This window comes from Protopterus annectens, chromosome 10.part0 (genome assembly GCF_019279795.1).
Source record: "Protopterus annectens isolate FY-2018-M chromosome 10.part0, PAN1.0, whole genome shotgun sequence".
Lineage (NCBI taxonomy): Eukaryota > Metazoa > Chordata > Ceratodontiformes > Protopteridae > Protopterus > Protopterus annectens.
The window spans coordinates 1,170,489,344-1,170,515,660 of NC_056744.1; the positions used below are offsets into that span (position 1 = coordinate 1,170,489,344).

Sequence of the window (26,317 nt, forward strand, 5' to 3'; positions counted from 1 at the left end):
TTGTGTCAAAACTTTTGGCCAGATCAAGTTTGGCAGTATGCACTGTCTTACCTTCATCTAGGTTGTTAGTGACTTTCTTGAAGAAGTCTACTAGGTTTAATAAGCAAGATATCTACCCTTATCAAAGCCAAAATGGGTTGGGTCTAGAGTTTGAAGGTCATCTATGCCCTTGTTGATAAGGTCCATGATGATTCTTTCCATGGCCTTGCCGATTAGACTGGTTAGACTTGCAGGTCTGTAGTTTCCAGGGTTGGTTGATGGCTCCCTTTGTATAAGGGGATTACTGCTGCTGTTTTCCACTGTGCAGGAACAAAGCCAATTCTCCGGTGTGGTTAAAGGGGATGCTAATTTGGTCTGTTAGATCCTGTTTGATTGCTTAGTAAGCAGCCTGGGATGTTACGTGGTATCATTGAGGTTTTTAACCCTGGAGAGCACAGGTATGACCTGATGTCTAGAGATACTAAGCAGCATGGCTTGTTAACCATGTAAGCCCAGGCTGAGAGATACTGGATCCTGCTGGACTTGACAGCAAAAGTTAAGCCAGTAGTTGAAGTCCATCTATTTTGTTTATGTTGTGACATCATCCTGGGCGAAGGTAGAATGCTGCTTAGGGCAAGGGTCATACCTGCCTGTGATACATAATCTTACAGTTAAGTCATGTGCCTCTTCATATAGTCTAGAGAGGTGTGTTATGAAACAAACGGACAACCCAATGATAATGTAGGCATCACACCCCTATGGACAGACCGAGTGTTGTGTGACCTGTGTACTGCAGTAGATGGTATGCGGATTGTCCACTAGCATGTGCCTACAGTGTCGACTACTCCTATGCATGTAACACAATTCTAAAGTATGTATTGAAACATATAAACACAACCAGAGCCAAGGCGGAAAATAAAACCAATAAAAGTAGAAACCACCAACTTCAGGTACAAATAAATCAGGTCCCAGAATGTGTAGCAAGTTGAGATTTAATATCCACTGCGTCAGGTACAATGGCAGCAAAAAAACGATGTCCACAAAACCACAAGCAGCAAAAAATACGTTTGTTAAAACACAACGTTTCGTCATCAACTTCATCAGTAATGACCACCATGGTACAACCTTTCCTTATATAGTATATTTTCTGCAATTAACATTTGAATTAACCAATCATACTGTGAAATACAGAAGAATTACCCTAAATGTTTTGGATACTAAAATTCATCATAATAACCAATAAGTGTATTTGAATGTGGTATCAAATGTTAAATACATATCAACTTTAAAAATGCATACATGTTTATTAAAAGTAAAATAAAATTTTAATATAAATTACTTAAAATATTTTTAATTTTATCACTAACAATCCATAAATTCTGTTCCTTTTATGTAGTAGTTTACACCATCTAGTGGTCAAGTGCAAGAAACACAGTAAAAATCACAATAAAAAAGTACATGAATAATAAAAAAGTTTAAAATGTATAATTGTTTAAAAACTACTAATTGTGTTACCCAAACAATTGATTTTAATGGGTTTGAATAAAAATGTTATAAGGTTTGTTAAAAAAGGTTTGTTAAAAAATTCCCTAGGGAGATGAATGTTACCCATATTAAAATGTACTTTTGATAACTCCTAGAGCTTTGCTGCCCTTAATTTAAGTACTGGTGCAAGAGACACCATATCATTTAATCCCAGGTTTCTACCCGAGTCAAGTATTAGTTGCCAGTGTAACTCCCTATATTCAATCAGCGTTTCCCACATACCACCTCTGGGGTTGTGGGGAACTACTTCAAGCACAAAAAATTGGTAACCTGTTGTTTGACATTTCATAGAATGTTTGCTTAGTGCATTTTTGTCTTTTTTCATTCTAACGTCATAAAGGTGCTCATAAATCCTTTGTTTGAGCTTCCTCTCGCTTTTTCCAAGATAAAAGGAAGAACATTTCTTGCATATAGCGATGTAAATAATGCCACTGGTGTCACAATTTGCAAAACTATCTAGAAATAATGTCTTGTTTCTTGCCTCTAAATAAATTGAGCTACCAGTCTGTAGATAGGTACAGTAATTACACCTACCGCATTTAAACAGTCCTTTCTTGGCTTTACTATTCTTACTTATTCTGTTTAATTTTTGACCATATTCTAAAATATTCTTTATATTTCTCCCTTTTCGATAGGTGTATGTTACTTCCTTGTCAAAAATGCCTTCCAAATCCGAAATTTCTGAAAAGGCATTCCATTCTTTGGCAAAAATTTCCTTGATTAAGACTGAATGTTCGTTAAAAGTGGTGACTAGCCCTGCACTGTATTGATCAGTATTCCTATAGTGTCGGCGGATGGGTCGGCCACAGCCCCTTTGGCAAAGTTTGTTGATTTGAAAGCTAAAAAAGTACTAGAAGGAAGAAGCTGTATTCTCAAAGATTCGTGGGACTTTTTAAGGAAAGTGGAATCATCTTTGTACAGTGAAAATTTGAATTTTGGTACGATGGATGTAGTTGATCTTTTTGGTAGTATTCCACATGAAACTGGGCTACATTGGTTTGAAGAAGCTTTAATAGCTAGTAAGAAATTGACACATGGAGATTTTAGAAACACCTTAACCCTAATGGAAATAGTATTAAAAAATAATTTCATTTATTTTCAAGGGGAATACTACAGACAAGAAAAAGGTGTAGCTATGGGGGCACATTGTGCACCAACTTATGCCAACATTATCATGGCATTTTGGGAGGAAAAATTTTTGCTCAACTCACATTTTAGTGACCAATGGGTATTATATGCAAGATTTCTTGATGACCTTTGCTTTTTCTGGAAAGGGAACAAATGTAGTTTTGAGATGTTAGTTGATTACGTCAACCAAACTACAAACTTTTTAAAATTCACTCAGAACTTTGACTCAAACACATTGAATTATTTAGATGTTAATATTAGCAAAAAAGATGGAAAGTTTACATCAAAGATATATAGAAAGGAAACATTTTCCAATGGCTATTTACACTTTAGTAGTTGTCATCCTCCGTTTCAGAAAAAAGGAGTTGTAAAAGGGCAACTAGTTCGCACAAGTAGAATGACATCTGAAGATGATGAATTTATTAATGAAGTTAATGTACTTAGAGAGTTTTTTGTTAAGAGAGGTTATTCACACGACTATTTCAACAGTATTTTAGAAGAAGTAAACAAGAAAAGGAAGGGTCCTTTTGCTCCTATTTTAGGTACAAAAGATACAGCTGCAATAAGGCAAAATATTAATGTTGATACTGATCAATACAATGCAGGGCTAGTCACCACTTTTAACGAACATTCAGTCTTAATCAAGGAAATTTTTGCCAAAGAATGGAATGCCTTTTCAGAAATTTCGGATTTGGAAGGCATTTTTGACAAGGAAGTAACATACACCTATCGAAAAGGGAGAAATATAAAGAATATTTTAGAATATGGTCAAAAATTAAACAGAATAAGTAAGAATAGTAAAGCCAAGAAAGGACTGTTTAAATGCGGTAGGTGTAATTACTGTACCTATCTACAGACTGGTAGCTCAATTTATTTAGAGGCAAGAAACAAGACATTATTTCTAGATAGTTTTGCAAATTGTGACACCAGTGGCATTATTTACATCGCTATATGCAAGAAATGTTCTTCCTTTTATGTTGGAAAAAGCGAGAGGAAGCTCAAACAAAGGATTTATGAGCACCTTTATGACGTTAGAATGAAAAAAGACAAAAATGCACTAAGCACACATTCTATGAAATGTCAAACAACAGGTTACCAATTTTTTGTGCTTGAAGTAGTTCCCCACAACCCCAGAGGTGGTATGTGGGAAACGCTGATTGAATATAGGGAGTTACACTGGCAACTAATACTTGACTCTGGTAGAAACCTGGGATTAAATGATATGGTGTCTCTTGCACCAGTACTTAAATTAAGGGCAGCAAAGCTCTAGGAGTTATCAAAAGTACATTTTAATATGGGTAACATTCATCTCCCTAGGGAATTTTTTAACAAACCTTTTTTAACAAACCTTATAACATTTTTATTCAAACCCATTAAAATCAATTGTTTGGGTAACACAATTAGTAGTTTTTAAACAATTATACATTTTAAACTTTTTTATTATTCAAGTACTTTTTTATTGTGATTTTTACTGTGTTTCTTGCACTTGACCACTAGATGGTGTAAACTACTACATAAAAGGAACAGAATTTATGGATTGTTAGTGATAAAATTAAAAATATTTTAAGTAATTTATATTAAAATTTTATTTTACTTTTAATAAACATGTATGCATTTTTAAAGTTGATATGTATTTAACATTTGATACCACATTCAAATACACTTATTGGTTATTATGGTGAATTTTAGTATCCAAAACATTTAGGGTAATTCTTCTGTATTTCACAGTATGATTGGTTAATTCAAATGTTAATTGCAGAAAATATACTATATAAGGAAAGGTTGTACCATGGTGGTCATTACTGATGAAGTTGATGACGAAATGTTGTGTTTTAACAAACGTATTTTTTGCTGCTTGTGGTTTTGTGGACATCGTTTTTTTGCTGCTATTGTACCTGACACGCAGTGGATATTAAATCTCAACTTGCTACACATTCTGGGACCTGATTTATTTGTACCTGAAGTTGGTGGTTTCTACTTTTATATGTATTGAAACATCAAAGAACATAATACTTCCATAGTTCACAGCCTTCATCACACCAGTAACTGAGTGTAATACACCCTTCTTCATGTAACTCCCAACCCATCTTCCAGGGGTGTGTAACTCAAGTGTGCCACCTTTGCCACAGTGAGCTCCCACACATCTTTTTGGCCATACCTAGGTATTCTTCTTGTTGCATAAGCATTACTGTGTGATGGTGCAGAACCCCCATCAAAGAGTTATACCAGATGCAAGTATGATACGTATTCCAGTGATGCACAGAGTTATTTGACAACATTGATGGCACAGATTATATTCGGGACAGTGTGGATTGTGCCATATATATGCCATGCACACCTGTCAACTAGCCTGGATTGATCATAATGTCACATAGAGGTATAGCAGTGTCCCTAACACCTCCAGTAGATGTTAGTGTCAGAATGGTGTGCTTGATTACCCTCATAGATTGCTGACATTTTGTAATAGTTGTACAAATGTGTTCTTTCAGAACCATCTAAGATCACTCACAATCACATACGTTATGTCAGAGACATGGGATTACTGGTGGTATTAGTCTGATATTGTCCATGATTGTGCATGCTTATGCTTACTGTTGTTCACAAGAGCCTGTAACTATGTGTCCTACTTGGTGGAGACCTCTGCAGACATTACAGTCATATTCAGGCAACTCATTTTGCACAGCTTCATAATATGCAGTGCACCTAACCCCTGTTGTATATCACATCCCCGATAGATTTCCTTTTCATTGTTCATGCCAAGATGATTATATCACAAAGACATCTTCTCTATTGTTATGTCACTCTGTGCGACAGTCACATAATGCACATTTTCACTGTGCAAGTCTGTACTATATCATACGATATGTGATTAGTGTTCCTGCTATAACTGTCTTCATTTACATGCCCTTGTCTGCTGTACATTAAGATCTTTCCCTGTGTTCATTCCTGCAATTCATCTGTGTCCCTATTCAGTACACACACTTCCCCTGACACTCTATTTTAAATTGCAGTCCATGTATTGTTACAGATCATTTACCCAACTTTTATTCAGTATGTCTGAAATGGGATTCCACAGTGCTCTGCACTGTATACACTGGCCCTTAATGTTTTTGGAGCATGTACATATTGGTGTATTATTAACCCTGGTAATCACTGTGACATTCTGCTCAATCACTCAGACCTAGTTTGCCTGTAGTTAAACAGGTCTGCATGTCTGCTGCTATTTGTGTTGCTTTACACGGTTTCCTGGCCAGCAACACTGTTGCTAGCCATGAAACTGCACTTGTTTACATTTAAAATTAGTGCCTGAATATGTAGTTAGCACTGCTGCTTATCACAGAAATGTGTAAATATTTATTGAATCCCCCGGGTAGTTTAATTGGTTGCTAGATGCATTTGCAATAAATGTGAGCTTTAAGGGAAGAGAAGTTTACTGTTGCTCTTGCCAAGTCTGTTTTCGGTGTGAGATGGTTTTTATTTGGAAGATAAGACAGTGTTTTTGCTGTAAAATTTGAAATAAAAGTTTTAAATTAAATCCAAATTTCTTTGATCATGTAAAGATGAAAAAGAAATTAGTATGTATTAGTACGTACTATCAGGTTTGAACATTATTTTGTGGTAACTGGAGAGAGGCAGCCAAGTAATGAGATAGTGGTATGGCTGAGGGGGAGCTTAGTCCATTACCTTGCCTAAGGACCCATTTGACCATGGTCCGTCTTTGCAAAGAGAGAGAGAGAGCGTGAGTGCTTATCTCTCAAGTTCTTTGTTTAAGAATTCTGAACAAAGCCAAAATAATGAGGCGACAAACATCCTAAAGTGAGTTTTGTTAAAAGTTAGCAGAATGACAGGTTTTGCATCAGCATGCTTTTATGAAGGAATGATGTCTGGCTTTGACTGACTTTAATCTGCAAAATTGTACCAGGACATCAAATGTTTGAGGAGAAATCTGGGACCATAGTGCAGATGGCATTGGTGGTACTACAGTGCCTTGTACTGTATGAAGATATTCATTCTTTTGTTAACAATGAGACATCTGAGGTCTCTTCAGTCAAAGTGGCTGTAACCACTAGGTATATTTCTAAATGCTTGTATGCATGTGTGGGCAGACAATACATCCAAAGTATAAGTTATGTAAGCATTTAAAATACTTACCCAACCATTGTATATGCTCCAGTATCTTTGAGACACTAGGCAGAGGAACTATTGCACCTCAAAATATCTAAAAAAGTGTGTACTAATAATAAAAAATGCTAAATAGTTTAATAGATAGCGTACCAACTATGCACAATAATTCCCCCGAGGCAGCATGTTATAGGGGAAGTTATGGACTTTCCAGAGATGGAGAGGCCCTCCACCAACACCTCTAAGCAGTCTGTTATTTTCCCAGTAATGCCCACTCTGTCAGACATTATCACTTGCTTATTTTTAGTTATTGCATTAAATGTTTATATTTCTAATTTGTACTTCCTACTTCTGTAATTTAGGATGGTGTTCTGCTGCATTTTTTACACCAACACTTTGACACTGGTTTTGTTAAATGGATCAGAAAGAGATCCAAGGACCTCACTTTATTCAAGTCCTTTGCTAGCGGCAATAAAAGTTACATTTCATAAAGCTTTTGCTTTAAAAAGGTAAACAATATGTCAACCAATGTGCAAAGTACAGTTTAAAATTTGGAATTCAAATACTGAAGTATGGCATCCCCCTTGAAACATTGGATTTTTGTTCGACTTCCTGCATTCAACCCCTCATTCTTTTTTTATTTACTGTTTATGGTTTACAAAATGTATATGTATGTATTTCTAATTTTGTTAAATGTACATATTGCTGAGCTTGTACTTCTCTACTTCTACAGTTCAGGTATAGTGCTGATTTCTACTGTCAGATTTAGCCGTGCTCTGCCAAGTACAAGGAACTAAATCTACACAAAAACTTTGTAGCCTTATAAAATAAGTTGGATACTATGTCTTGGAATCTTGGAAGAACAGATGATGCTGAATACATTGATGGTGATCTTTCTATGGCCCCACAGTGCTGGTCTACGTTATAGACTGTGCCCCCCTTCTGCAAATTCTTGGCTCCATCATTGGTTGCGCATACAACGTTTGTTCAGATGATTTCAGGTCTCACCTGCTCTGTTAACACTTTATCGTCATTGCATGTAAATAGGGTTTTAAGATGAGAAAACTCATCTTTTGAAAACTGATGAAAACCATATGCTAATGTTTCTAGCAATCCTTTGGTGGCTTCAGTTCATTCCTTGCCTTCCAAACTAAGTAGTAGTAGTTAGGGAAGACAGGAGCATTAGCCAGAAAGTTGCATAGTAAGTTGTAATGTTTTTTGTTTGGACTGTTTGTTTTTCAGTATTTATTTCCATTTGATTGCTTTTATTTATTTACATTTGATAACTGGAATATTCTGACTGGGGATAAGACTGATTTCAGTAGTGTCTGATGAAGGATTCCTTTGTGAAAATCAGAAGTACTGCAGCAGTAGTACGTTTTCTTGAAAATTTCTTTGTTATAAAATGGTATTCAAATTATTAAGTTTTATCCATGGTCCACAGTGACAGCCATTAGTTTAATAGTTTGCTTAGGTATGGCTGCTCAAAATTGGTAACTGAAAGAATAAAACTAAGCTAAAGGACAGTACAGCAAAAGAGCATTGTAATGCTTTTAAGCAAACTTAACCATTGCTGTGATAGACTATAAAAATATTCGGAGTATAAGAGATCACCAGACTTCTACAGTGACAGTCTGTACTTTGATTGGAACAGGTCCTTAATGCTGTCTCTAAGACCAAGAACACTGCATCAATGGGCCCAGACAGTATCCCAGGATGCCATCTAAATACCATGAAACATGACCTATCAGGGCCACTGGAATTAGTATTTAACTGTAGCCTCCAAACAGGCTTCATGCCTCATGAATGGAGAAGGGCAACAGTTATCCCTCTGCGCAAAGGTGGGCCATCTACAGACCCTGGAAACTACAGACCCATATGTCTCATTAGTTTTATATGTAAAGCCATTGAAAGAATTATCATGGAGATGATCAACAGAGATATAGTAAACCACCAAACACTGAACCCAACCCAGATGTTCATAGTGTTTCACTATTGCAGTCCTAACAAATGGGTTATCTGGCTCCCAGTAGCCCTCGATCGGCCAGAATACCAAAGGTAAGTAGAAATGACATTGTCTGCCGTGGGTTGTTAAGGATGTCAGGGGGTCTGATACAAAAGGAGGCAGCCAACATCACCTCCTCAGTCTTCCTTGCCACGGAGCCCGAAGCAGAAGCTTTTCATGCATGAGTGCCGGTTGGCAGATTACCTTGGTTGGTTTCCGACTACAAGAGTTGAAGTCTACTACAGCTAAGTACCCTGTTGGGGATCCTCTTTTCTTGCCTTAACGAATGTCAGAAAAGGTTAATAATTGCCTTACCTGTGGAAAGCAGATTCCCCATAGAGATTTTCATTCCTATTGCATTATCTCTTTAGGCCTGAACACAACGTTCCCAGTTGTGATGTTTGTGCCTCTTTTAATCTGCGTACTATCCATCGTCGGGCTATGATTTTGGCTAGGCATTTTGGAGTTTGGCTTAAGTTTGTTGGTATGACATCCGCTGGTCTTCAGGCTTCGGATATTCCAAAAAAGCGTAAGGACAAGGACCTCGACAGACCTCTAAGTCTTCAGATGAGGTTAAGCTAGTCAGTCAGGCGGGAGCCAGTGAGACGCTTTCGCAGTCCCTGCAGTCCGCAGATGTACAACCACAGGCCTTGTTTGAGTCCGAGTACCTTGGGCCTTCGGCCACCATTTTGTCTTTTGACCTGTCACCAGTCGCCTCTTCTTCTGGAGCCAGAGCCATTAAGCTGGGGTCCGAGACCTCCATTTTGCGATCGGACAGCAAACTTCTTCCTTCGACTCCTGCTGCTCCTTCGGCGGTTGCCAAGCCTCCCAAGTCCTTCAGACTTGCAGGTAAGCCTTCCATTCATAAACCTGTGAAAACGCAGGCTCCAGTTCCTTCTAGTTTTCCTCAATCCCAGATGGTTAAAATGGCTAATGATTTGTTAGCTCTTATTAGGGGTTCTCAGCCTCACCCTCCTAAAAGTAGTAGGGATGTTTCTCCTGTTCAGGATCTGATTCTTCCAGCATTTCTGCTGATGAATAGGAATTTTCTCAGGCTTTTTCTCCCTTTGAGGATTCAGATGCAGAAGAGTCCATCCCTTCGGCTTCTCCTCCAGAGGATTTCTCTTTTGGTGACACTTTAAATACCCTCAGGGAACACTTTAAATGGGAAAGCCAGGATTATCCCCAATCTAAGAAACGGATTAGGGAGTTTCTTGATTTACCTCAGCATAAGCCTCTTGCTATTCCCCTTGTGTTGGAAGTTGTTGTTGATGTTTTTCTGGAAAATTCCTGGTCTCCAAATTTGGTTCCCCCTGCTCCCAGGAAACTTGACAGGTACTACAGAGTCCCTATTTCTCATCTATTTCTTTTTTGGAACCCGTTGGTGGATCCAGAGGTTATTTCTCAGGGCCCTAAAGGGCTTAAGGCCACTGCTACCAGGAATCCTGGAACCTAGATAGGTGGGGCAAGAAAGTTTTATACCTCTGCCTCCCTAGCTATTAGGGCTACCAATTGTCTTTCTCATATGCTGAAGCACCAACAGCACACCTTGGAGGCTATTAAGTCTAAGATTGCAAGTGTACCTGTTTTGGCAGAGAGTAAAGACATGCAGGGTTTGTTGAATTCAGCCACTCTGGTCAATAAGCATTATTTGCATTGTGGTTTTGATATCCTTGAGGCTTCCAGTAGGGCTATGGCTACTGGATATGTTATTAGAAGGCACTCTTGGCTCAGAGAACAGCCTCTTCCAGAATCTGTCAAGGCTAAGCTTTTGGATGTACTTTTGCATAAAGACAATCTTTTTGGCAGTAAAGCTGAGGAGGTACTTAAGAAGATGGAGGATAAGACCAAGTCCATGCTAACTGTTAAGGAAGTTCTGCAAGTTCAACTCCCTCGCTTTAGCAGGAATTACCCTTCCAAGAGTTGGACCTTTCCTGATAGCAGCAGACAGAACCGTTCCAGGACTAGAGGTTATAAATCTTCTAGGGGGGCAGGCAGCTACCCCTCAAAGGTCTAGTCTGTGGCACGCTTCCACTTCTAAGGCAGGAAGCTCTAAGCCTGCATCTCAATCAAAACACTCTCAATGACTTTTTACAACTTCTGCCTGTTCTTGCTTGCCTGGAGAGTCCCTTAGAGGAAAGGGGGGAAGGTTGGCCCTTTTTTCAGATGTCTGGGCCTCTATCATAGACGACAAATGGGTGCTCAGAACAGTGTCCCTGGGGCACAAGTTTTCTTTCCGCACATTTCCAGCTCCCAAGGGATTCCCAGACGTTCCACCAAACCGAAGTGCAGAAGTAGAAAAACAAATTTTGTCTTTGTTTCATCTGGGAGCAATAGAATCAGTTCCTGCTCAGCAGGTAGGCCAGGGCTTTTATTCCAGGTGTTTCCTAGTTCCAAAAAAAGAAGGCACCTGGCGTCCTATCCTAAATCTTTCCATTCTGAACTCTTTTCTAGTAATTCCAAAGTTCAAAATGCTCACTCTGCATTAGTTGCTTCCAGTGCTAGAAAAGGATTCCTTACTGGTAACCTTGGATCTCAAAGAAGCTTATCTGCACATCCCTATCAGGGAAAGTTGCAGGCAGTATCTTCGTTTCAGAGTGGGCAAGCAACATTATCAATGCTCTGCACTGCCCTTTGGCTTATCTACTGCTCCAAAAGTCTTCACAAAGTGCCTGGCCCCAGTCATTGCTTTTTGCAGGCAGAGGAAAATTCAGATTTACCCATACTTGGACGACTGTCTGATTCGAGCAAGTTCTCAGGAACAGCTACTAAAGGATCTGGAATTCGTAAAGACTCTTCTTTCTTCCCTGGGTTACACTCTCAATGAGGAAAAATCAAAAATGGTACCATCCAAGGAGATAATTCCTGGGAGCGAGTCTGAACACAGCCGCCCAGATGATATATCTCACCCAGGAGAAGCAGGCAACTCTTTCAGTTTACTTCAAGGACTTGGCAAGCCTGTCCCAGCTCCCTGCAAAGAAATACCTGCAAGCTCTGGGATTCATGGCATCTTGTATTCTCATGATTCCATATGCAAGACTGCATATGAGGAAGTTACAATGGTACCTCAAGAACATTTGGTGTCAACACACACACACGAACACACACACGACCTGGATATGATGATCCCTCTGCTTCCATCTCTGCAGACGGAGTTTCTATGGTGAGCAACAGCCTGTCTACAAAACAAGGGCATGCCCTTTCGAACACCTCCTGCCACTCAAGTCCTGACTACAGACGCATCGGACTACGCCTGGAGAGCTTACCTGGATGGCAGATACATACAGGGACAGTGGAACACCCAGCAGATGCACCTGCACATAAATCTAAAAGAGTTGATTGCAGTTCAACAGGCCTTACTAGCTTTCAAGCATCTTCTTCCTTCAGGGACCCTGCTTGTCGGAACAGACAACACCACAGTTATGTGGTACATCAGCAAGCAGGGAGGGACTCACTCTTACCCCCTGTGCAGACGAAGCATGAATCTTTGGTCCATGACAGCATCCCTGGACCTGCATCTCCTAGCTCAGTTTCTTCCAGGAAGGCTCAATGTTTTGGCAGACCAGTTGAGCAGGCGAACCCTGGATCCTCACGAATGGCAGCTGAACAGAACAGTTTTTTACAGCATCATTCAATGTTGGGGCACACCTCAGGTGGATCTTTTCTCCTCCCCAGACAATCATCTTCTGCCTCTCTTTTGCACCAGACAGCATCACAGCAGAGCCTGGAGAGTGGATGCTCTGTCCTTCCCTTGGACGTTGCTATCCGTTTACGCCTTCCCTCTTCTTCCTCTTCTACCCAGAGTGTTATGGAAGATCAGGGACGAATGACTTAAGGACTATTCTCATAGCTCCAGACTGGCTCAGACAGCATTGGTATCCACTGCTTCGCAGTCTCTCCCAATTTCCTCCTTGGCATCTTCCTCTGAAGCCAGATCTTTTGGTTCAGGCTTCCTTTTCTTCTTCACTTTCCCAGCAGGTAGTTAATGTGCTGAGGGAGGCCAGGAGGCCTAGCACTAGGAAGTCCTAGACTGGCAAATGGGAAAGGTTCTCTCATTGGATACAGGCTAGAGGAGAATGTTCTTCTCAGCCTACCCTTCCTCTGATCTTGGAGTACCTGGCTGAATTGCTTCAGGGTGGTCTTTCTTTTTCCTCTATCAAGATCCATGCTTCAGCCATTTCTGCTCATTGTTCTTTTGAACAACCCATTTTCTCTAATCCCTTGATGAAAATGTTTCTCAGAGGTGCTTGCAACTTAAGACCTCCCAGAAGGGTGCCTAGTCCAGCCTGGGATCTTAATTTTGTTCTAGAGGAACCCACTCTTCCTTCTTTTGAGTCAGCTACCACTGCAGATTTAAAGTTTTTCTTGTGGAAGACTGCCTTCCTCTTGACTATAACTTCAGCAAGGAGGGTTACGGAGCTGCAGGCTTTGATGGCTGTGGAGCCTTTTATTATTTTCCATACAGGCAGGGTCTCCTTGAGAACCAGTCCTTCCTTTATGCCTAAGGTGGTTTCTAGCTTGACTCTTAATCAGTCCATACACCTTCCTACCTTCTTTCCTAATCCTCAAAATAAGAGGTGAAAGGATCCTCCATTCCCTTGATGTGCACAGACAGCTCAGGTTTTACCTGGACAGGACTAAAGATCTTCGAAATCAGCTCAGTTATTGGTCAGTTTTGTCCCTGCAGCTCAGGGTAAGGCTATTTCTAAGCAAACGATTTCGAAGTGGATTGCACATTGCATCAACTTTTGTTATTCTTTTCATGGCAAGGTTCCACCTCAAGGGGTTAGGACCTACTCAACTAGGGCAGCTTCCACTTCTGTAGCCTTTTTAAGGTGTGTCCCTACTAAAGATATTTTGGAGGCTGCCACATGGTCTTCTGTTCACACTTTCACAAAACATTATAATTTGCCTTGGTTTTATAGAACCAGGGCAGGTTTGCCACCGCTGTGTTGCAGGGCATTATCTCCAACCCTGTTGGTTCCTCCTCCCTTTTCACTGGGTTTTGGTAATCAACCCATTTGTTAGGACTGCAACAGTGAAACACAAACATAGTACAGTTGTGTACACTTACCATAAATGTAGATGTTCGAGTGAATTCACTGTTGCAGTCCTGGTTTCCCTCCCTCCTTCCCCCTTTTTGGTCCTCTTCTATTCTCTTTTCCTGAGGTACAAGCTGAATTGGATATTATTTGCCAAATTTGCATTTGGTTTAGCCTTATTTCTGGGGCTTCTGACTGTTATGGCAAGAAAGATTGAGGAGGTGACGTTGGCTGCCTCCTTTTATATTAGACTCCCTGACGTCCTTAACAACTGACGGCAGCCGATGTCATTTTTACTTACCTTTGGTATTCTGGCCGATCGAGGGCTATCGGGAGCCAGATAACCTATTTGTTAGGACTGCAACAGTGAATACACTTGGACATCTACATTTATGGTAAGTGTGCACAACTGTACTTTTGGTTTCGTCAAGGGCAGATCGTGTCTACTCAGCCTAGTAGATTTCTTTGAGAAGGTCACCAAAGCAATGGACGAGGGCAGAATCGTTCACACTGCCTACCTTGACCTGGCCAAGGCATTTGAACAATACCCCACTCAAGCATTGTTGACAAACTCAAGAGGTTAGGTACAAATCTGTATGTCATCCAGTGGATAGCCAGCTGGCTCACAAACCAGACCCAGGAAGTTAGAATTGGGAGTCCACCTCTACAAAGAGGCTAGTCACAAGTGGACTCCCTCCGGGATCAGTCCTTGGACCGCTCCTTTTTGTTATTTAGTTTTCAGAAGTCAAAGCCACTGTCATTGGTCTCTGGCTGACTAAATTTGCAGATGATTGCAAATTAGGAGCTGCCATTGAATCTCACATTGCCGCAAATGTTCTCCAGGAGGGGCTGTCACAGACAAACAACTGGTGTCAGAGCCATGGACTAAAACTAAATACCAAGAAATTCATAATAGTATCCTTTGAGAAGTCACCCATCCCTAGTAGCTCTCATATTGACAACACACCCCTTAGAGTTGACCCAGAAGTCAGGGACGTAGGGACACACACAGATAGTAATCTAGCCTTTGATCATCATGTGTCTACAGTGGTGAGAAAATCCTTCTATGTTGCGAAACTTATAAACAAAGGTATGGCATCCAAGTCCAAGGAAGTCATTGTTTCACTGTATTTGGCATTCATCAGACCTATCATTGAATACACTGCCCTCTTTGGTATGTACTTAACCAGGCATATCCAACAATTGGAATGTCCACAAAGGTTCCTCACTAAAAGAATATAGGGCGTAAGTAATATGTCCTATGCAGACTGCCTAAAGGCCCTATCCCCCTGTATTCGGTCTCCTACAGGCTTTTGAGGGGAGATGTATGCCTGGCATACAGGGCATTGTCAGACCCCACTCTGATGAACCTCATGCATATCCACAAAACAAATAGCACAAGAATTACTCGTTCTAAAGACTTAAACCTTGCCTGTGATATAAATAGGACCTGCTGGAGAGAGAAGTGTGTATCCCAGAGACTACCCCATCTATGGAACAAGCTCCCTATCCATGTGAAGCAGAGTTCCTCCCTAACCCAATTCAAGTTCAGCTTGGACAATTGGATCCAGAAATTCATCCCTGGTTTGGCACCTATGTATCTAATGGACACAGATAACCTGTAAATGGTTCACCTCCCAGGCCCATGCTTGCACTTATCAAGGGAATCAGAACTTGTCCGAGATTTGGGATGCATGGCTAGGCTTAAAAAGGTCCTTGTGGTAAGTGTGTGTAGTAAACACCTATGAACCTATGAAAATGTGAAGTACAGCACAATTGCATTAACGGGGGAATATAAGGATGATAGTTTGTTGCACACAGTCTTTGGTCTCTGCTCATGTCGTTTCTACAACATTATTGCCTAATTTTTTATGGCTCAACACTCCGATATCTAACTACCAAAGGCCTCACTGCTTTAATTTGTCTGTAAAAAAAATGACTTCACAGAGTGAGTGCAGTATTAGAAGTACGTTCTAAAAACTTTCTTCATAGCTGAATGGATTGTTTCAGCATTGCTTACTTTGTCTTTGAAGCTTGTCAGCTCAGAGCATTGTCTCCTGTGAAGCTGTCATGTTTGTCTGGTCCAGAAAAAGTGCTTAAAAGCTGAACTATGTGGTCTGATTGAATGAAGAAGAATTTTAGTTTGTCTTGAAATCAGTTGGAGCTAGTTAAATGGGCAGTGTCATGTTTGATTTTCACCTCTCTTTTGGTGAGTGATTAACTGCAAAATACTGTAACACATTCATCAGTAGTAGGAACTGATTTTCTTGAAGGGCTTATCTGGTGTCAAAGGGTAGGGAATGACTCTTATTTTTCTGGTCACTTTCTGACCAAAATACGGATACCCAACCCAGAAAGAACTGCCTAGGCTCACTTAAGTGGTAGATTGCTGTTCTGTACTGAGACTGACAGCTAACAGAAGAGTAGTCATTAATTGTTGACAGTCTGTTATAACCCCCAGCATTTGACTTTATGTGAGAAAATTAAGAAAATATGCTTTACTGTCTTTTAATGAATTATATGTATGCATTATAGTTCTGATAGTAATATTCATAAACCTCTTTCTTTTTAAGTGATGTGAATTTGGAATTTGAAAAAAAAAAGATTTATGCAGGGTCTTGATTGGAAAGGTACACATGGTAGAACAACTTTGCAAAATTTGTCATTTTTTTGTTGATTACAACTTACCGTGCATCTTTTATTCTGTAGCCTGTTAAACGTGAAGATCTGTTTGTGACATCGAAGTTGTGGAATACAAAGCATTATCCAGAAGATGTTGAGCCTGCCGTAAGAAAATCTTTAGAAGACCTGAAATTGGACTATTTGGACCTCTGCCTAATTCACTGGCCACATGCTTTTGAGTGAGTGCATGGGATGATAAGTATGCTTATGGGAGTGTGCAGGGCGGGTAGGTATTGCAAAACATAACTCAATGAGGTGTTTCAGTTAAATCAACCACTTTATTAAATGGGTCAAAATCAGTCACAGTTCCATAAAAGCACTGTTTGCAGAAAAACTAATGTACGCAGAAATACTTGAGCATCTTTTTTCTGACTCTTAGATATATCAATTCCAGTGGACCAAATCCCTGCAAAAAAAAAAAAAAAAACTGCCTTTTGCAGTTTTCCTATTGGCGTATTGTAGTTCTGGGGAAGTGATGTGGAAATCTGTGACTAACAAAATAACATTTTGATAAATGGGCTGTATCCTGTTATAGGCTATTCTGTTTCTTTTACACACCCAAACTCTTCAGTATTAAGGGAGAGAATGGAGCTTTTTTGCTACACAGTGAACTTAAAAGTACAGGTATTGTTGTGGTCCAAAAAAACTCTACCCACAAAGGCACTTTTTTAAACAAGAAAGATCTTTATTAAATTATCACTTATGATGTAGGCAATCGTACATTTTATAAAAATGAATATAAAAATGAAAACGAACCATATTAACAAACTTAGTTGCAAGCATTATGCATCACAAACCATACTGACATAATTTTAGTTGCAAACATTATACATCGTTTATACTCCACTCCAATCATTGTCAGTCAAACATTATATAGCTGATTCAAATTCTGCCTTCTTTTAAACCTCATTCCTCCCCTGTTTGCATTGTTCATGATTCCAATTTTTTCAGTGTAATTTGCTCTTACCCTTTTCTAAAGATCCCAATTCCAGTTGTTTTATCTCACTTTTAGTACAGCTGGTTTAGACTTTGATTTCCATTTTCTAATGATTGTTTTTTTAGCAGCCTTGTTTCTTGAGCTTCTCCCTGTTTCATCATCATCCCTTTCCATTTTGAATTATAAGTTTCTGCTTGTGCCGTGTGTAGGAGCCTTAACTGTGTAGCTCTGAAATACCCATTTAAATCAGGTAATCTCAATCTGCCATGCTTTGTTGGATGACTCCCTTTATCCCATTTGACTCTTGCCATTTTAGCCTCCCAGATAAAATTCAGCAGCTCTTTATTAATTGCTATCCACATCATCTCCTCTGGTTGATAACAAAATATGCCTGACCTGAGTGTAAGACTAAAGGGACTAAAAACATTTTAACTGCTTGTATCTTACTATTCATTTCCATAAAACAGAGCTTCCAGTTTCTCAGTTTTTGTATTATATTTTATTTAGTCTCTTCCTACATATGCTAAGCTGCCACACCAGAATCATTTTTAATCCATAGTCCTAAATACTTCATTATATCATGTCCTCATAAGTAAGGATGTTGATGAACAAATTTGTATGTGGGTACATACTTTACAGTTATTGTCTTCGATTTAGCTTCATTAATTTTGTATCCTGAAAATATTTGAAACTGCCTCAAAATGTTCCACAACACTGAAATGTCCTTTTCTGGTTTATCAGTTATAAAATAATATCATCTGCAAATAGAGACCGCTTTTCCTGACTACCATGCTAATTATATCCTTGAATTTCTGAGTCCATATTTTTCCTTGCCAATAGTTATAAATATAATGCAAATAACAAAGGTGAAAGAAGACACCCCTGGCTGTCTTCCTGTGCTCAAGCAAAAATTGTCAGAGAAGAATCCACCCACTTTAATTTTCACTTCTGATCCCTCATATATCCTCCTAATCAACATTATTATTTTATAAGGGGATGCATATGCTTCCATTATCCATGCTTTCTCTGCATCAAGACCCACCGACATGAGTGGTATTTTCTTACATTCTGCTTCCCTCTGGATTATCATGGTTCTGTTAATGTTTGCCTCCCTTCCACAAAACCACATTGATCTATATCTATAAATGTTGGTATAACATTTGCCATTCTTTTAACAATTATAGACATAAACACTTTATAATTATGGTTTAGTACTGAAATGGGCCTGTGTGAAGCTGGGTCTGATGGATCTTTACCGTCTTTAGGTATTACAGCTACCACCGCTTTCTTCCATGATGTTGGTACTTCTCCTCCTCTTAAAATACTGTTAAACAAAACCTTCCAGATCTTTACCAGTTTTTTCCCCTCCTAGCTTCCAAACGTCCACAAGAATACCACCTATTACTGTGGATTTTCCTGTGGTTATACATTACTTTTTTATCTCATCTTCTCCTATCCTGTTAGTAATTGAGTCTCATCCATCTCTAACATTGGCATATTTAATTCTTTCATAAACATTTCCATTTGTACCTTTTCTCGATTTCCATATTTCTCTGCTTTATACAGTCTTTCATAGAATTTCCGAAAGATTTCTACTACCTCTAAAGGATCTCTTGTTATCTTCGTTGTTAATAGGTTCCCTAAGCTTGGCAACAGCCCTTTCTACTTCCTATTGCCTGAGTCATTGTACTAAAAGTTTTTGTGCTCTAGTGTTATCAAAAAACACTTGCTTAAGAACAGTCTTTCTAAACTCATGCATTTTGTAGAGGTAATCCCTTATTTTCTGTTTAGCATTCTGCATTTGCTCCTCTTGTTTTGTGAGATTCTCCCTATTCTGCAATGCTTTAACATTCATCTGTCCCTCTAAATAATTTTTGTTACTTTTTAACCATATCACTCTCTTTTATTTCCACTCTATTTGTAAACTTTCTAACTATATTTTCAGAAGAAATTTCTGTCTTCTGTAATAGCTCCTGAATAATTTCCTCTACCCATTCCTTAAATTCCTCTCCTTTCAACAGACAGGAGGGAAAGCACCGGTGTCTCATTTTTATTTCATTACCTTTTGTTTTGGTTATTGTTGGTGCATGATATGAAATAGTTATTGGGTGCATATCAAGACTTTAAATTAAATGCATGTGTTCCTGAGAAATGTAAATTCTGTCTAGACCAGTTTTTGGATCTTGGGGAATAATTTGTAAATTTACTCCGAACTCCTACTAATGAATTTACATCTTCCATGCCAAATATTTTCATAAATTTCTTCAAAAATATACTCTCCTTTGCTATATTTCCCTTCTGGGCCACCCAGGCAAATCTTCACTGCTACAAATCAAATTCTAGTCCCCACATGTAAATAATATTCCTTTATGAAAGCTGATTATTGCTCCCAGAATTTTCTTAAGCTCTGTTATAGCAGTTTTAGGTGAAATATAAATACATGCCATTGTAATCCTCCTCTCTTGCCAGTAGGCCCCTTAGTACTACAAATTTACCATTATTATTTTTGTATCCTCTACTATCACTACTGAAGCTCATCTTGCAATTAATATAAGTACTCCCCTTTTCCTTTGTCCAAGGTATCCCCTGAATAACCATCCTGAAAACTTTCTTTATCAAATTCATATGTTCAGTTCATTCCAAGTGTGTCTCCTGTAGCATAGTTATTTTCACTCTACATTTATAATATAGTTCAGTACTCTTTCTTTTTTGTAAAACCATTGACATTTAAAGACATTACAGAAAACATCATTGTGTTAAAAAGTTATACATAAAAGATGGGAATAATAACAGCTTTTTTGTTAGTGTCTTGTTCCAGATTTTGTGTTACATGCATACACTGTTTGGCAGGTTGATCTTTTATGAAGTTGTTTCTTGTCATATCCACTTGAGCCTATGTCACATTGTACAAAACTTTTTGTTTTATTAAAAGCCCTCAAAAATACACCCCCGATATCCCATTAAAACCTGTTACATTAATAATAACGCACAAAACTATGTACATTTTCAAATATTGAAGTTTTACCCTCCTAATCAGGACAAGTGTTCCAAAGTGACAGCCACACACTCAGATTTGGGTTAACCAAAAAGAAAGGTTATCCATACTAAGACACATGGTACAGTCTGTGCTTCTACTAAGTGGTTTCTGGTTTTGTCTTATCTTTATAGCTCTCCCATATAGGAAAACACTTGAATGCTTTCAAAAAACACCATCTCTTAGCCATTTCTCTCTGTCAGATTGTGTTCTTGGAGTCATGAGAAACAGATACAAAGTTGCTACTAAGCATGCATTTATTTGCTAGAAAAAAGCTGTATAATATTCAGTGTTGTTTTTCATTTACTTGCATTATCTTATAACTTGTTACTAGATCACACTAAGGGCTTTAATCCAGTCATTCCCCTATGCAGGAATGAGAAAAAAGTACATCAGTTTTTCTTTTGTCATGCTCTTTTGACCAGACTTTTATTTTTTTTTTACATTGCAGTGCCTTGATTTCCTAAAACTGAACAAGGAGAAAGAGATTAGAAAGGTGAAAAAAAACAGGAGTATCTGTTTACATTAGTATCCCCATTACACTTAAAGATAACTGAGAAAACTTTACTTCGTAGCATACAAAGAAAATAATACACTATAAAAATATTACTGTTCACAAAAAAATAGTTTTACATACAGTTAACTATCTCCCTCCTCTTTCCCTCTCCTAAGTATTTTTCGAACATTAATGACATGAAGTAGGGCGTATACTTTAGAGTCCTTTACAAGTTTACCAAAGTCAAAAAAGTCCAGTATTTCCAGATTTCTTGTTCTGCCATGTTTTACAAATATAATTGCTTTGTAATCCCACATTTGTCAGTTTCCAAGTTACTGATTGTATTCCTGTTCATCTCATAGGATCATAGATCAATACAAACCTAACTGCCCTTGTGGGCCGTTTCAAGCCTAGCCAGTTACCTCTTATGAGAATCAAACACCTGCACCTTGTGACTGTAAGGTAAATACCTTAACCATTATGCCAAACTCCCATAAAGATTCAAACCCTGCACCATTGCCACAAGAAGCAGCTCATTAACAAATCAGAGCTTTAGTCCTCTGCTCTCCATCTCCCAAATCCTTTTTTCTGCTTCATTTCTAATTTACTCTCAATTCTTCTAGTCAACTTTTGTACTTTGTTCCTTCTCTCATGCATTTTTCATTGAAACATTGGAAAAGGTTTCATTGCAACAGTCTCCCTGTGGTCTTTATTACCAGAAGAACAAGAAGTAGCATCTCTTTCTTTTTCAAAGCTCATTTTTTTGTTGGACAGACTTTTGTATTTCCTCCATAGCATGTACTGCTTCAAAAATTATTTGGTCTCTCCAGGAAAGAATATTTTGAAGATAGCCGGGTACAGCAGTTTGAATCACACGCATGCTTCTCGACATTCCCTGAATAGTGGAATAAATGTATTCCTCTTCTGCCTGTTGTACAGTGTAATCATTCTCCACAAACACTCTGCTTTCTCCCCGTTGAGTACTTTGTCCTTCTGCCACAGTTTTGTCAGAATCAACTCCTTCTGCTGGTAGGATTGCATTTTTACTGTGCAAAGGTCTATGTTGCTTTCTGATAGCCAGTTTTTTTAGGGCTAAAATTTAATGTTTGCTGAAAGCTTGCTAGCTGTTTTTTCCCCATCTGTGAGAGGACTAGAGATAGAAAAGAACAGATGGCAGTTACTGTAAATAGGAGCATAAACTCTAAAGTACACCTTAGTATGGATAACCTTAATTTCAGAAGTGATGCCAGTGGGTACAGCCACCAAATTTGGGGCAACTGCTGCTATCTGGAGTGGTAAATTTCATGTTTTTGAAAATGTACATATTTTTGTATGTATACAAGTTAAAAAGTGGATGCCAGGCTCTAAATCTATTTATTTTTTTCCAGTCCTTTCAATAAAACAAAAGTTATGAAAAATGTGACATGGGTACAAACAGAGATGAAAAGAAGCAATTATGTAGGGGATCAGCCTGCCAAGCATTAGTGCATTCATGTAAACTAAAAGTTGGAAACTGAAGAACTGTCATATATAACAGGTGGGAGTAGTAGCTTTCTAGCATAATGACTATTCTGTCCATGTTCCTGTGGAATGTAAATGGCCTTACAGGTATAGACAAACTTCCAAACCAGTTCACTAGTAAGCAAAAGCAAATCAGAACCTTGACTCCTAGAACGTAGTGAAAATTCTCCTTTATTCAAAGTAATAGTCCTGGACCACAAACGATAAAAAACGATAAAAAGTATGTTCTTACAACAGTACTAAGCGCTTTCACCCTTCCATGTTAGGGCATCATCAGAGTACAAATTCAATTAACCAACAACGTCCCTTAAATACAGATTCCTTGATTACTTAAAACTATCAATCAGCACACAATAATGAAGGGTGTATTCCTCATTAGTAGTGAATCTAGCATACATATAGAAACTAATTACCTAGTGAAGTCAATAGCCTAGTGTTTTGTGTTCATGAATTACTTAGTCGCAATGTAAATTTCATATTTCCATCTAAAAATTCTTAAAAGTACAATAGTCCTATTATTAAAATAACAATATTACATTGCAATAAATATTAAATTAATAATACATATAATAAATATGACATATTGAAAATAGGGTATTTAAAAAATTTTTTTAACAAATTTTAACCAATCATTAAAAAATGTAATGTATCTGATTAATTCCTAAATCTCTTTTAAAATTAAAAATTTTTTTACAATATATATGTATATAAAACGGTTTTAACACTAACGCTGACCATGAATCACGGTATAGAGGCAATTTTGATATTAATGATGAGACACAGTCAGTTTTTTTAGAGCAGCCAGTCCTAAGGAGATCAGAGAGAATAAGGGAGAGACAAGGCAGCCAGAACTTTGTACTCTGATGATGCCCTAACATGGAAAGGTGAAAGCGCTTAGTACTGTTGTAAGAACATACTTTTTATCGTTTTTTATCGTTTGTGGTCCAGGACTATTACTTTGAATAAAGGAGAATTTTCACTACGTTCTAGGAGTCAAGGTTCTGATTTGCTTTTGCTTACAGGTATAGACACAAAGCTGAGTACTGAATTATGTTAAGAAGTGTAGTGTGTAAGTAGCAGTGTTGCAAGAGACACATTTGGCCCAGAACGAACATGTGATTTTGACAAGGAAAGGCTTTGTTGGTGGACATGTCAGCAGAAACTGTGGGACAGAGGAAAAGGGGAGTAATAATGTGATTGCTAGAGTAGCTTCAATATAGATAGAAAAGGAAAAAAGGCAATAATGGTAAATTTGTGACAGTAATTTGTTGACTGTGGTAGAAGCATATAATTATATTCCATTTCAGACTGCTGTTATATAGCTTAAGATAATTTTGGGAGAAATAAAAAGCTTTTAGCTGGGAATATTATTTATGATGTGGACTGGAACCTGATTTGCAATAGCAAGGGGGTATCTAGGACTTAGAAGGGGGAATATAATACAATAAAGTATATTTCTGAAGAAATGTATGAGAGTATTTGGTATAGAAGATGTAATTCAGTGGTAGGAACATAGAATTTACATATTAGTCCACAGGTACTGTACATTAGCTAGAATGGCTAGAAATTATAATTCATAGGAGCATATGTATTTAAATTAAAAGCATTGACACCCATCCAGTAACTATTTCAACTCATGCAGCAATAAAACTACAGCAGAAATGCAGAGGAATGAAATAAAATTGTGATTTCTTTCTTGTCTGTTAAACAGAAAGGAATTTAAGAACGTATTAGTGGAAATTATTTGGAAGTTGCTAAGAAAGATAGAATTTTTTTTCAGAAAGGAAACTAGTTAGTAGGATAAAATAAAAATGGAGTTTAAAATGCATTATAGAAATGAGAGGGAGTAATATGTGTGAGAAGTAATAGGACTTGGAGGGGTTGACAAAGGTTAAAGCACTGCAGAATAAGTGGAATAACAGAACCAGAAGAGGACCAACTGCAGAGTGCTGAAGAGGAAGTAATAGTGTTTTGAATAGTATACATGAGTTTTAAAAGGTTGCTGGTAAGTAGCTATTTCTGATACCAACTCCAGAGCAAAGAACTTTTAGCATATTGACTTAGGCAACAGAAAGTAGAAAGGGCTGTTGCCAAACGTAGGGAGCCTATAATAAGAAAAATAACCAGAGATCCTGTAGAGGTATTGCAGATGTTTTGGAAATTGTATGAACATTTGTGTAAAGCAAGGGAATGTGATAAGAAAAGGCACTAAAATAAATATATTTATCAAATATTTAATTATGCTAGGTTAGAGGAAGATGAGGCTCTAAAATTAATAACTAAGACAGGAAGAGAGGAGAGGAGAGAAAATGGTGATGTATAATTAATCAACAGAGAAGACTTCAGGAACAGACATTATTCCTGTGAAGGTTAGGAGGGAAACGGTAGAAAGAAGGGGAGTACTAGCATCTTGCAAGAAAGCTGTGGTGGCTGTATTACTCAAAGAGGGTATTATTTCAGATCCAGCTTCATATGGACCCATTTCAGTTTTAAAACATGATTGTAAAGTGTGTGTTTATGCTAGAAAGGAGAATCGCAGATGTTTTGCCAGAACTGTTAAATATGGATCAGAGGACCAGAGTGGCAACATTAATAGAACAATGATAATCCATGGGGAAGAAGTGTAATAAAATGTTGCTGTTGGTGGTAGTTCTTGATGCAGAGAAAGCATTCAGTAGAGTCAGCTAAGATTTTATGAGTAGGACAGTGATGGTGTTTGTGTTCCCCATTAGAGTAATAAGTTAATTAGGGGGATATATGCAGGGTTAGAGGCAAAGTTAAAGTCAGAGAGCTCTCTCTGACAAGCTGTGTTTTGAACAGAGGAATCAGATGGTTTTATCTTCTTTGCCCTTTATTTACAGTGTACTTAGGTCCATTGGCAAAGAACTCGCAAATTGAAGATTATATGTAAACGGTTTTGTAATCAAGAAAACTTTGCTATGTTTTCAGATGGTTCTTTTTTGTCGTTCATAAATGTAGAAAAGGACAGTTTGGTGTTATGGAATATTTTGAGACCGTTTTAATGTTTTTTTTTTCACATTATAAAATTTATGAAGGTAAAACAAAGGTCATAGCAATAAATTATGTACTTGCATATGAATAGGTTCAGCAATCCCCTTATTTATTGGCCATAAGATGAGGTATTTAAGTGTGTGGGTTAAACAGGATGACATTATGGTAGCTAAGGATATGGGGGATGGTGTTGCCTTCAGTTATTTGACTAACATGAATGTGGGCATCCTGAAGGTAAGCCACTCTGTGTCTAAAGTGGAAACATTGACTTCCTAGGGATTGTCGAACACACCTGTTGACTATCTGTATAGTTGACCAAACATGGTCGATTAAACAAATGTTGACCAAACTCCCTGTCAGCTAAACCAGTGGTACCCATGGGAAGAGTCTAATCAAAAGATTATACAAAAATTTAGAAGCTGAAAGCTCTAGTTTTTGGATCGTATGGCACAAATTGCTCTTTAGTTTTATGTATAGGTCAGACATATTTCAACAACCAGAGGAGAAGTTGTGGACAATAATTAATAAACAGTTGAAGGAATTTAGTTGAGATGGGAAGAGAGCAAGAATTAAGTGGAATAGGTTGACTTTACACATAGAACAAGGTGTTGTAGGACTACCTGATTTGAAGGGATACTTTAGAGCTACACAATTAATGCTTGCACGTAACAGAAGCAGACGTTTATAAATCAAAGTGGAAAGGGATGATGATGATATGGGAGTTGGAGGTGTTCAAGAATAAGGAAAGAGTAGGATTTTGGATGCAGGGCCTTAAGAAGAATAAAAAACATATAGAATGTTATTTTCGTAAAGT

The 26,317-nt window shown here is 38.1% G+C and overlaps 1 protein-coding gene across 2 annotated transcripts in view; it reads left to right on the forward strand.

The window, feature by feature from the left end:
* The window catches only part of AKR1A1 (aldo-keto reductase family 1 member A1), a 539,772-nt gene that overhangs the window by 311,390 nt on the left and 202,065 nt on the right, over positions 1 to 26,317 (forward strand). For both annotated transcript variants that reach the window (XM_044085914.1, XM_044085915.1), the window contains exon 4: positions 16,531 to 16,682. In XM_044085914.1, the coding sequence (XP_043941849.1) occupies positions 16,531 to 16,682 (152 nt within the window). The remainder of the gene's footprint in view (positions 1 to 16,530; positions 16,683 to 26,317) is intronic.